At 40.3% G+C, this 14,069-nt stretch overlaps 1 protein-coding gene across 1 annotated transcript in view; it reads left to right on the top strand.

Moving 5' to 3' along the window:
* Positions 1-7,250: 7,250 nt before the first annotated feature.
* LOC115222952 (70 kDa neurofilament protein) overlaps positions 7,251-14,069 on the top strand; it is a 28,421-nt gene continuing 21,602 nt past the window's right edge. The window contains exon 1 of the mRNA XM_029793359.2: positions 7,251-7,913. Within this exon, the coding sequence (XP_029649219.1) occupies positions 7,459-7,913 (455 nt within the window). The 5' untranslated portion in view covers positions 7,251-7,458. The remainder of the gene's footprint in view (positions 7,914-14,069) is intronic.

The following is a 14,069-nucleotide window of genomic DNA, read 5'->3' as shown; positions in this document are numbered from 1 at the left end:
AATAACAGCCAAAGCTTCTACGCAAATAAAGATTAATTCCGTAAACAGGAGAAAATTTTTTTTTTTAGTTCTCTGTACGGAACATTAATCTTTATTTGCGGTAAGAGAAGCTTTGGCTGTTATTTCTAGTGGGTGATGGCCTATTATGGCGGTTCCTTAATGTTAATGTTTATATATATATATATATATATATATATAACAAGATAAGAAAATGGAGGAAATACATCTAAATCAAATATCAATTATCAGATAATACTCATCACATACTTATTAAACCACCACATAAGAACTGTAGGGGTTAAAATAAAAAGCAGACAATCAGTGTACATAAAGGAATGTACATAAAAAGTGTACATAAAAGAGTAATGTTGTATAATAAGTAGAATATATAAAAGAGAATATAAAATAAGTAAATTATATATATTATAGATTAATCTTACAGCTCTTTCGGCTTTGTCGATAAGTATGTCTCATTTTCCAATATAGCCCTTTATGGTTGAGGTTGCATTTGCAACCCCTATCTCAATTTGTATATATATATATATATAATATATATATATATATATATTTAATCTTTTACTCTTTTACTTGTTTCAGTCATTTGACTGTGGCCATGCTGGAGCACCGCCTTTAGTCGAGCAAATCGACCCCAGGTCTTTCCTCTTGTCCTTAATAGATTGGGATAAAAATTGGTCCTTTCTCATCTTGTATGAGGAATATCGAATGTCTTCATGCACTTCCTGTCTGATAGGAAACTCACACTGCCAGGTCCCTAGTGATGGACCTCATTGACATAGAAGGATCGTTGTAAATCATGGCCAGGATCTCACCCACAAATTCAGGAGTTCCTTTCCTAGCAGAACGACCAGAGAGAGTTTTCCGAGTTTGCCGTACCTTCGCATTCACCAACAGACTCATCCAACTCTTTCCGAATCCTCTGCATTGTCCTCGGATTGACATCCAAACACTCTGAAATGCTCGTATTGGAGCTTCCGGCACGAATGCCAAGCAGAACAGTATGTTGTTTCCAAATTTTTGGCAGAGTGAATTGCGTCATGGTGCTGTTTTTCTCACAGACGGTGCCCAACTGACCCTACTATGTAATAACAAATAATGCGCATGCGCGAAATTACACACACACCACACACACACGCACACACACACACACACACACTCACACGCGCACACACTCACACGCGCACACACTCACACGCGCGCACACACACACACACACACACACACGCACACACACACACGCACACACACACACACACGCACACACTCACACGCATACACACACACGCACACACACACACACACGCACGCATACACACACACACACAAACATACATACGACGGGCTTCTTTCTGTTCCTGTCGAGCAAATCCCAGTCACTAGACTTTAGTCAGGCGTAGAGTGGCTGTGTGGTAAGTAGCTTGCTTACGAGCCACATGGTTCCGGGTTCAGTCCCACTGCGTGGGCAAATGTCTTCTGCTATAGCCTCGGGCCGACCAAAGCCTTGTGAGTGGATTTGGTTGACGGAAACTGAAAGAAGCCCGTCGTATATAAGTATATATATATGTATGTGTGTGTATATATGTTTGTGTGTCTGTGTTTGTCCCCACAACATCGCTTGACAACCGATGTTGGTGTGTTTACGCCCCCGTAACTTAGCGGTTCGGCAAAAGAGACCGATGGAATAAGTACTAGAGTAAGCCCTGGGGTCGATTTGCTCGACTAAAGGCGGTGCTCCAGCATGGCCGCAGTCAAATGACTGAAACAAGTAAACGAGTAAAAGAGTCCGCAGCTAATGTAGAAGACATTTGTCAAAGGTGCCACGCATAAGAAATGAATCCGGAACCATGTGCATAGGAAACAAACTTCGAACTACACCGTTGTATATATACATATATATATTTATATATAGGAGCGCTCCGTCGGTTACGACGATGAGGGTCCCAGCTGATACGATCAACGGGACAGCTTGCTCGTGGAATTAACGTGCAAGTGGCTGAGCACTCCACAGACACGTGTACCCTTAACGTAGTTCTCGAGGAGATTCATCGTGACACAGAGTGTGACAAGGCTGGCCGTTTGAAATACAGGTACAACAGAAACAGGAAGAAAGAGTGAGAGAAAGTTGTGGTGAAAGAGTACAGCAGGGTTCGCCACCCCCCCTGCAGGAGCCTCGTGAAGCTTTAGGTGTTTTCGCTCAATAAACACTCACAATGCCCGGTCTGGGAATCGAAACCGCGATCTTACGACCGCGAGTCCACTGCCCTAACCGCTGGGCCATTGCGTCTCCACATATTTATATATATATACACACACACACACACATACATATATATTTGTGTGTGTTTATATGCATAGATATATGTATGTATTTATATATGTATTTGTAATTGTGCATAGAGTGTGCTGGATTAAACCCTTTGCAGTATTTCGTGAATTTTTCATCCCCTTTCTGCTCTGACTTCACATTGCACTGAGGTTGGCTTTGCTTTTCATCCGACGGAGGACGGGAATTCAAAGTAGCAGACAATTAATGGCGGTCTGTATAATTTATAGACTGCTCCCTCTACCAAAATATGTGGCCTTGACCTTATGCTAAAAAACATCATTTTTAAAGGGCAGTACATTGACACCATCGCCAGATCGTCAAACTAAATACCATGTGGTATTTAGCTACATCCTCTTACGTTCTGTGTTCAAATGCCGTTGGTGTCGACTTCACCTTTTATCTTTCCGGGGTCTGATGAAATGAAAAAAAAAATAGGTCCTTTATATTCATCTCTATCCTTACCACCTCTCGTAAACTATGTGGCCTTTGCCTATTTTCGAAATCAAGGATGTTAGATTGGCAGAATCGTTAGAGCGTCGAACAAACTATTTTGCGGTGTTTCTTCCGGGTCTTTATGTTCTGATTTCAAATTCCGCTGATGTTAACTTTGCCCTTCGCCATATCGGGATCGATAAAACAGAGCAGACAAGTAATGAGGTCGATGGCATCGACTGACCCCCTTTTTTAAAACCGTCGGCCTTTGAGCCAAAATCTGAAACCAAGAATGGTCAGCGCACCAGGCAAGATGCTTAGCAGCATTTCGTCTGTCTTTATGTTCTGAGTTCAAATTCCGCCGAAATTGACTTTTCTTTCATCCTTACGGGGTCGATAAAATGAATAACAGTGAAACACTGGAGTCGATGTAATTGACAAGTCTCCTCCCATCAAATTTCGGGTTTTGTGACTTTTCTTTCCTCGCCCTTTTCAAGCCTAGCCAGGCTCATGGGCCCGGTTTCCCGGTTTCTGTGGCGTATGTGTTCTCCCCAGCTGGACGGGATGCCAGTCCATCGCAGCGTTACTCAAGAAGTTGTGGCGAAAGAGTACAACGGGACTCGCCACCATCCGCTGCCGGAACCTCGTGAAGCTTTTAGGTGTTTTCACTCAATAAACACGCACAACGCCCGGTCTGCGAATCGAAACCGCGATCCTCCGACCGCGAGTCCGCTGCCCTAATCACTGGGCCATTGCACCTCTTTGTGCCTTTAGTCGAAAGGATTATTGTTAAGACGTCTGGTTGGCAGAATCGTTAGCACGTCGGGCGAAATGCTAAGCGGTTAGGGTTTGTGTGCCGCTACGTCATGAGTTCAAATTCCGCCAAGGTCAACTTTGCCTTTCATCCACTTTTGGGGTTGATGCAATAAGTACCAGTGAAACACTGGGGTCGATATAATCGACAATCCCCTCCACCAAAACTTCACGCCTTGTGCCTAGAGTAGAAAGGATTGGTTTTATTCTTATCATTATTCACGCGGTGTGCTGGCAGAATCGCTATCACGTCGGGCAAAATGCTTAGCGGCATTTCGTCTGTTGGTACGTTGTCGACTTTGTCTTTCATCCGTTAGGGGTCGATAAATTAAGTACCAGCAACGCACTGGGGTTGTTGTAATCGACTTAACCCTTTTCCCTAAATTTCAAGCCTTGTGCCTACATTAGAAAGGATTATTATTATCATTATTATCATTTTTACTACTACTACTACTACTACTACTACTACTACTACTACTACTACTACTACTACTACTACCACCACCACCACCACCATCACCACCACCATCATAAAGATCGTCCTATCGTCTGCTTTTAAGGAAGAAGACTGAGTCGTTTTCTTCCTCCGGTTGTCTTTTGTGCGGTGTCTGTAGTTATGTGTTGAACGGGGTTGAAATTTTGGAAGACTGTTTAATCTCTCAGATCAAGTCCTCACTAACTTCTTCAAAACCCACTTGAAGAGAAAGGGGTGGATAGAAAGGGGTATGCTGCTCTTTTAAAAATAGCTAGCTGAGACCAGAGAAATCGGTGTGGTTAACCCTTTAGCATTCGTATTGCTTTTTCAAATGTAATGCTTATTTTATCCACATTGTTTTGAATTAATCATGCATTATTTCACAGCTTTGAGATTTCAATAAAGTGATGGTTTATAATTAGAATAACATTGTAGGGTAGATGTGAGAGGCTGGATCTGACCGGTTTGAACATTCAATAGGTAGAATTTTGGGCCTAATACGACCGGTATAAATGCTAAATGTTTAAATGAAGCTGCACTAATTATGCGGCTGGATGCTGGCTGCCAAAGCTAAGGGGAGCGAATTTATATGCTCTTTTTTTTTGATTTGTCAGCGAAATCCACGGTCTTGTGTTTGGGGGGGGGGGTTACCGCGAATCACCCTTATATAATTGCCTCCCCCACCACAGTTTTAGGGATCACTCCTAATTGCCATATTGTTACCTTCTGCTGTCACGACTAATTATTGCCATTTATTTATTATTAACATCGCTATTGCTCCTGTTGATCTCGCCCATTCTATTCGATGCAAAAACTTCCACGGCGTCTTTGTTGCTTTTCTTTTGTACTCGACTTTGTATTGTCCCCCAACCGTCTTAGACTCGTATGGCCAATAAAAGAAACCATCATCATCATCATCATCATTATTATCATTATTATTATTATTATTATTATTATTATTATTATTATTATTATTATTATTATTATTCAGTAGTTTTATTTTTATAGCGTGCTTCCACTTCACTACCGAGCGCAGCTCTGTGTGCCTTGGGTATGTGCTGTGATTTGTTGTGATGATATTATTATTATTATTACTATTATTATTATTATTATTATTATTATTATTATTATTATTGTTATTATTATCATTATTATTAACAGCTATTTATTAATTCGGACGTGTGTGTTACAGAAGAGTGAATCAACAAGTATACATGGAGGTAAAAGATTCAGGAAAGACCCGTTATAACCCGCTATACAAATTAATATTGTCATTGTAGTAGGTCCGAGTGTTGTGCTCATATATATAAATTCTAATGCGTGCGCGCACCCCCACCTCCACAGACAGACAGACGGACAGAGAGACAGACAAACATGCACATATATATATATATAACACACACACCTTTACACACATATACGTTGCCGGAAGAGTAAATAAATAAATAAAAAATAATCCTTTATACACACACACACACACACACACACACATACACACACACACACATATATATGAAAGATTGTAAGTGAAAATGTGTTTTTATGTAAGTGTATAAGAACTTTCGAATGCGCGCGCGCGCGCGCGCGTGTGTGTGTTGTATGTGTGTATGTGTGTGTGTATCACTTTATATATATATTTCTAAAGGGTTTCTTTCTGTCTATACAACCCGGTGTGTATGTGTAGATGAGTATATATATAATATATATATATATATATTATGTTTTTTATGTAAAATGCTTCTCTATACACACACCACATACACACACGAACACACACACACACATGCACATACATGTACACCCGTGCACATACATACACGCAGATATATGAGTGTGCATTTGTGTGTGTGTATGCATTTGTGTGTGTGTGTGTGCATTTGTTTGTGTGTGTGTATTTGTGTGTGTGTGTTAATTTGTGTGTGTGTGTGCATGTGTGTGTGTGTGTATGCATCTGTGTAAGGATGTGATATTTCACTTGCTATACGTGTCATCCTCTCTGTCAACTTTTCGTGGCAGTGCGTGCATCCGTACAGGGGTGTGTGTGTAAGTGTGTACGTGTGTATGTATATTTGTGAGTGTGCATGTGTGCGTGTGTGTGTGCGTGTCTCTCGCTATGACTTCGAGAAAACAAACAAAATTTCAGGTAATTATTTACTTAGGGTGTGTATATGTATTAGCTTACTTATATACATGCATACATGCATGTATGTATATATGTGTGTATGTGTAGGTGTCTTTTATCTTAGTAAATCCTTGTAAAATGTGTCACACGCAAAAACACACACATTCACATATACATACTCACAAACATACACACTCACACACACAAAACATATATGTAGGCTTATGCGTGAGTATATACATCCATCCATACATACACACTCATATATATATACATACATACATACATATATATAATACATATACATACAAAGCAAGCAAGAGAGAGAGAGAGAGAGAGAGAGAGAGAGAGGAGAGAGAGAGAGAGAGAGAGAGAGGGGAGGAGGGAAGATTAATGGAAAAGTGGGAGGAATGGTCGAAAATTTATAGTTCATTTCTCTTTTTTTATTTTTTTTCTCAAAGTGATTTTGTTTTTTTTGAAAAATTCTCACATATAGTCTCGTCTCTCATGCCATGTCTCTTTCCCTTCACACACACACACACACACATGCACTGATACTCATCAACATTCAACCTCTTCTTTTCTTCCTCTACTTCTTCATCTTCCCTCATGCCTTCCCTCCTCTGCTCGCGTTCTCTTTGTCCCTCCCTCCCTCCCCCCATTCCTCTCTCTCTCTCTCTCCCTTCCTCCCACGCCGTCTCTTCTCTCTCTCTATTTCTTTCTCTCCTCTTGCCTTCGTCTAATAACCCCCTCTCCTCCCCCCCAGCCCGTCTCTGTTTCGACCTCGTTCTTTCTTTCTTTCTTTCTTGGTCTTTTTCTTTCTCTTTTGACCACTCTCACTCCAACAATTCTACATGTACACACACACACACACACCACACACACACACACATACACACACACACACACATACACGCACGCACGCACATTTGTGTGTGGTGTGGTGTGGTGTGGTGTGAGTGTGTGTGCGTAAATGTATGTAGGTAAAGAATAGATGTATGCATATATGTATTTGGAGAAAGAGGGTGAGGGTGAGAGAGGGATGGATATATATAAGAGAGACCGGCAACGATGCAATTCCCGCAGTTGCTGGCAGCATCAGACACGTCGTTGACTTTTCCATTTTCCCTTCCAGCTTTTAGGATAAACTCCAGTTTGGATTGATTTCGACTTTACGGTTGTTATTGCAGTTTACTCGGGAACTTCTTACATTGGGTTTATTCAAACAACAGCAGCATTAACTAAAGGAGCAACAACAAACAAACAGCGAAAATGAATTATTCGAAAACATCCTACAGAAAATCGATGGGGACTTCCTCCTATCCGACAGCAACTACTAAGATAATTCGCAAAAGTAGGGTATCAAGTGTCGGATCAAATTATGGCTCACCCTTACATTTCAAAGATGGTGTCGTCAGTTCGCTTTCTTCAAAAGGGGCCACTGATATCAAGTGCACCAGGGAGAAAGAAAAAAAGGAGATGCAAGATTTGAACGAAAGGTTTGCCAACTACATCGAAAAGGTCCGTTTCCTTGAAACTGAAAATAAGGCGTTAAAAGAAGCATTGAAAAAACAAAAACGCGACTTTAACATTGAGCCGATGAAGGCTATGTACCAGACCGAAATAGACGAACTCAAGAAGCAACTGCTAACGACCACCGACGAAAATGCAACTCTGAAAGCCCGCATTGCAACCTTAGAAGAGGAAATGGAGGGCTTAAACGGACAGTAAGTACAAATATTTCGCTATATTTCGTTTTTTGCCTCTCCCGTTGTTGCTCTCTTCATTTTATGTCAACATTCCAAAATGTCTCCCACCTTTCTCGTTTCCTTATTTTGTCACTTTTGGTCAGTTGCGGTCCATTTCATATTCTCTCTCTCTCTCACTTTTCCCCACCTTCTCTGTCTAAATTTTTTTTTTTTTAATATTTCTGATTGAAACAATTATGTAGAGATTGTGCTTGGTACCCACAAATTACACGGAACCAGTTTATTAGATGAACATAAAAAAAAAAAAGAAAGCATAAATGCTGCTATGATAAAGATAGAACAGTTTATATATGTCATATACAGGTTATCATATACAGGTTCTTAAACTCAGAAATCTAACTCCAAGTGAAAAGCCTCTATGTAAACACGACATTGACGTTTCATTTCGCGCACGCGCACACACACAGATGTATTGATGCCTTATCAGAATTAGAACTGCTTAAAACAGGAACTAATGGAGTAATACAACTAATAATGCTTCCAAACAAGGCTTTTTGTTCTGTTGTGTCTGGGGAGAGTCATTTTCGTTTTGTGCCTTATTATTTAACACACTCACCGGTAAAATTTCCACTTATTTCTTATTTTTATTTTCCTAAAATTTTCGTTGCGTGTTGCAACCTTTTCAATAGTTTTGACTCTCAGAATATGCTTCAACACACGAACTCATATAAAGAATCTTGCAAACCAAATCCAAAAACGAAATAAGGCTTTTTGTTGTTTTGTGTATTAGAAAGTTTAAATGAAAAAAGGGAGTTACCGGACCCATAGAATGTCGGATTTAAGAGGTTCAACTTGTTTTCACACACGTCTATTTCATTGAGAGTTCACTCAGGACTCAAAAATCGTATTTAACAAATATTTAGTATGGAAGAGGAGAACGGTTACAGGTTGTTGAATTCGTTAGAAAGGACAGCCAAATCTGCGACAAGTCCCGCACATTCTGGATAATATACTCTGTGATAAACTGTGCCTGGAAATGTCTGGAAATGAGACAGTCAAGCTTTGAACACCCTTGACTATAGCTCAGCTTGAACAAGGTTGACTTTAAGCAAAACAACAACAACAACAACAATAGTTGTTTTAGTGGGACTGATGTCTTCATCTTGGTTGTTGCATTCACTACGCTTCGGCTGTTGTATGCTCCTGCTGTCTTCAGGTGTATCTTTTGATTCACCTTATTGCCTTTGCCTTGGATTGAACTCGGAATCTCTAGGTGTCTGCACTGTAGTAACTAGCGGTTTTATCCACTACTCCTCTCCCACCAAATTTCAGGTCTTGTGATTAAAGAAGAAAGAATGTGTGCATTAAGTGTATGTGTGTGTGTTTGTGTGTGTGTGTGTGTGTGAGAGAGATTGAGAGAGAGAGGGAGGGGAGAGAAAGTAAGAGAGAGAGAGGAGAGAAAAAGAAATAGAGAGAGTGAGAGAAAGAGAGGGATGAGAAATATGGGAGAGATTAGACGGATGGGAAAAATAAAAAAAACAGAAAGAGGGATGAGATTAATAGATAGAGAGATAGAGAAAGAGAGATAGATGAGAGAGACGGAAGAGAAGAGAGATGAGAGATATAAGAGAGATTGGAAAGATGGGAGAAATGAAAAGAGAGAGAGAGGGATGAGAAATAAAAAGATAGATAAACAGAGAGAGAGAGAGCGGGATAGAGAAAGAGAGGGAGAGAGAGATGAAGAGAGAGAGAGCGGGATAGAGAAAGAGAGGGAGAGAGGGATGAAGAGAGAGGGAGAGAGGGATGAAGAGAGAGGGAGAGAGAGAGAGGGTGGGAGGGTAGGATGAGAATGATGGGAGAAGTGAGAGATGAGAGATATAGGAGAGATTAGGAGAGATGGGCGAAATGAGAGGAGAAAAGGGAGGAGAGAGAAAGAGGGAGGGAGGGAGAGAGAAAGGCGGAGAGAAAAGCCAAGTCTTTTCGTTCAAAGAAGAAAAGTCAGTTTCCGAAACGTCAGAATATCTTCTTTTCTTCTCCCCTCCGCCTTCCCCCGCCGTCTCCGCCCCCAGCAAACGGGCAGATAGGAAACTCGTTCCACAGCCTGTGAACTTTATACAGGCTTCCTTCTTATACACTCATCTAACTAAACAGGCCAAACCTGTGTGGCTTTTTTTCAGACTATGTACACAACTGTCTGTGACGGAATGTCATTTGCAAGTTGATTCAGTCACTTGTAGCTCCACTTATATATATATTCTCACCCGACCCGACCCCCTGCTCTTACCCCCATTTCCGTCCCTTACTCCCTCTCTTTCGTGACATTCTTCCCGATTTTGCTTTATGAAATTAATGAATGAATAACAGCTTCACAAACATCAAATATCTAACCTCCTCCTCTCTCCTCCTCCTCCTCCTCCTCCTCACTCACCAGTTCAGAGCAACTTCGTAGCTTATGTGTTACTCTACATGGACATTCAACCTGCTCGAAATAGCAGCCGGATTTCTTTAAATTCTATTTTTTTGTAGTCTCAGTAATAATCCTTTCTGCTATATAGACATAAGGCCTGAAATATCTTAGGGGAGGGGAGTTTGTCGATCTTATCAAGCCACAATGCACAACCGGTACTTTATTTATCGACCCCGAATGGATGAAAGGTAAAGCCGATCTCGGTTGAATTTGAATTCAGAGCGTAAAGATGGACGAAAGGCAATTTATCCGGGGTACTACCAATTCAACCATCTCGCCGCCTTAATTCTTATTTCTATATTGACCACAAGGGGCTAAACATAGAGGGGACAAACAAGGATAGACAAAGGGATTAAGTCGAGTAGATCGACCCCAGTGTGTAATTGGTACTTGATTTATCGACCTCCTTATAATCCCTGACTTGCCCGAGTCGAAGGACTTTCTCCAATCCCTGGGGTTTTGCTTTTCTGCTCGGTAAATCTTACAAGTTTATTTCTCATTTTATATCTTGAGCAAGTTACTCAGAGCATATATTTTAGTCTGGAGCATTCTTTTTATTTGCGTACAGAAAAAGAAATTGATTAAAAGAAAAAAAAAAGCAGAAAAGTATAAAAGACTAAATTATCGAAGAATTAAAGTTATCTTTGCGTAGTATTAAAATTGTTTTAAAGCAGAAATAGACATGATCAACCAAACTACTCAGATAATCGTAGGAGTTAAGAATATTCCAAGGCATCATTGTCCATGCTTCACTGTAAGGGATAAACAATCTGGGCTGAAGGCTTCTTTGAATTGTTTCCCGACACAAACTCTTCGGAGCGGGAAAATAAAAAGGGTGAATGATGACTCACCAGAGAAAATACATTGTTTGAGTCATTGACCACTTTTAATAATCTAGGCACCGTTTTTTTTATCACTTATCAATTTTCTATCAATGAAAGATTTTTGAGCTCCCCCCGAATATTTTACACTTTCTTTTTCATATCTTCAAAGTAGGTGGTCGCTCTAGCAGGCTATTTTGTTCTATACTTTTAGGCGGAAGAAACGGTGTGAGTTTTAACGTAGGGCGTGTGCTACAAGGGAAGTTTTATTTTGGATACATAATCTGGTCTTTTCTCAAAACGGCAGAGACGGTGTAACTTTAGGAAGGTTTATCTTCCAGTTTATATTTGTTTCCAGTCAATGGACCAGAGCCAAGTTGGGTCTCCGTCTTGAAAGGTTTAGTCGAACAAATCTCCTCAAGTACTTAAATTTTAAGCCTGGCTTTTATTCTATCGGTCTATCGGCCTCTTTCGATGAATCAACAAGTGACAGAGAGGTAAACAAACCAACACCAGTTTTCAAACGCTGAGTGTGAGGTACAAAACACAAACACAAAGACATACATACGTCGGGCTCAGTCACATTGTAGTGAGTTCGATTCCTGGACCGGGCTGTGTGTTGTGTTCTTCAGCAAAACACTTTATTTCCCGTTGCATCAGTTCCCATAACCGCAGAAATGGGTTGCAACGTCACTGGTGCCATTCCATTGGTGGAACGGGGAGGGGAAGCTTGCACGTAGGGGCGACTGCTGATCTTCCATAAACAACCTTGTTCGGACTTGTACCTCGGAGGGGATCTTTCTAGGTGCGATCCCATGGTCATTCATAACCGAAGCGGTCCTTATATATATATCTATATCATGAGAGAAAGTAAATGAAATTCACGAGACTCTTTATTCACGATGATCTTTTCGACCCATCGTGCACCGGTACATCGCAGGTGAGACGCTGTACAAACAATTGTTGTGCATCATAGGTGCAGATGTGTTTCTCTCCTCAGGTGACTTGTCAAAAGCCCGCTACAAAGTGTACACCTGAATGTAAAACTATCTATCTATCTATCTATCTATCTATCTATCTATCTATCTATCTATCTATCTATCTATCTATCTATCTATCTATCTATCTATCTATCTATCTATCTATCTATCTATCCGTCTGTCTGTCTGTCTGTCTGTCTGTCTACACACACGTGTGCACCTTTCGTGTTATGTAGCTGCTATTTCTAGAATGTCGTGTAGTCACGTAGGGCTCTCCAACTTTGGTGAACTTGATTAACTATTACAATTAAAGAAATTAGTTGCTTTCCAACGATATCGAATGGGAATGGCAGACACAGACACACACACACACACACACCACACACACATGTATGTGTGTGTGTGTGTATGTATATATAACCTTATGATAAACCACAAAACCTTGTAAATACACCTTCCCAGGGTTTCCCGGCCGAAATAATAATTCATTCGGCTATTTATAAATCTGAAACAAAGCCGTTTGTCGGTTATCTTTAGGGCAGAGAATGTTTAAAAGCAGAGACGCTCTTGTTTCCAGTTTAATAACTTACTCTTTTTTTTACTCTTTTACTGGTTTCAGTCATTGGACTGCGGCCATGCTGGAGCACCGCCTTTAGTCGAGCAAATCGACCCCGGGACTTATTCTTTGTAAGCTCAGTACTTATTCTATCGGTCTCTTTTGCCGAACCATTAAGTTACGAGGACGTAAACACACCAGCATCGGTTGTCAAGCAATGCTAGGGGGACAAACACAGACACACAAACATATACACACACACTTATATATATATATATACATATATACGACAGGCTTCTTTCAGTTTCCGTCTACCAAATCCACTCACAAGGCATTGGTCGGCCCGGGGCTATAGCAGAAGACGCTTGCCCAAGATGCCACGCAGTGGGACTGAACCCGGAACCATGTGGTTGGTTAGCAAGCTACTTATCACACAGCCACTCCTGCGCATTGTTGAATAAATAATTATTTCAACCAGGAAATCCCGAGTAACTGTATTCACAAGATTTGTGTTTTTTTCTTGTTTATTATAAGATTATTTCTACTCTCTTACCTGATCGAATGCTTTTCTACTTGGTGAAGTATTACTACATTATATATATATATTATATATATATATATATATATATATATATATATATATATATAATTATTTTTGAGTATGCATTGTCTGGGAGATTTCTCTTATAGTAGAAGAAATAGCTAAGATTTTTTGGGCTGCTATTTCTAAAAGTTCGGTGTGTGGTAAAGTAAATTATTTTACTGAACCCTAATTATATAACGTAATGTTTTAAATATACCGTAAATGGTATTTTTACATACTGAACACTACTTGGTAAAATTAATTAATAATTAATTAATTTTACCCTTTTATTATTGATTGTATATATATATTAATAGTTATCGCCAAGCTAATATGGCAGACCATAAATATAGGACGAAAGCTGCCGTTGATTAGCTCCAAGATGCCATCGCCTCTAGCTAGCTATGTGACACACGAACCTGTGTCCATTATAACCTCCAAACAGGGGAAGTCAGCCGCTTCCCTTTGCTGGTCTGGGATATACAGACTAGTTTCAGGGTATTTGCCCTTTATCAATGCAGAGTAGCCGAACCCAGCAGGCGTCGCTACTGACCGTCTGTTCGAAGGATTATTTACCTAAATTCAGTGGAATATATATATACCAAATAAATTCGAGAAGCACTCGACCCGAATACTGGGCTATCAATTACTGCTGGGTTCCAAGCGAAAGCCGGAATTCCTCAGGTGTTGACAATCAAAGTTTCACGACGATTATCCTGTCAAATGGGTTTAGCGAAGATTAACTAATCCAATGAAAAGAAGACAAA

This window comes from Octopus sinensis, linkage group LG21, assembly GCF_006345805.1.
Source record: "Octopus sinensis linkage group LG21, ASM634580v1, whole genome shotgun sequence".
NCBI lineage: Eukaryota > Metazoa > Mollusca > Cephalopoda > Octopoda > Octopodidae > Octopus > Octopus sinensis.
This window is presented reverse-complemented; position numbering and strand designations above follow the sequence as displayed.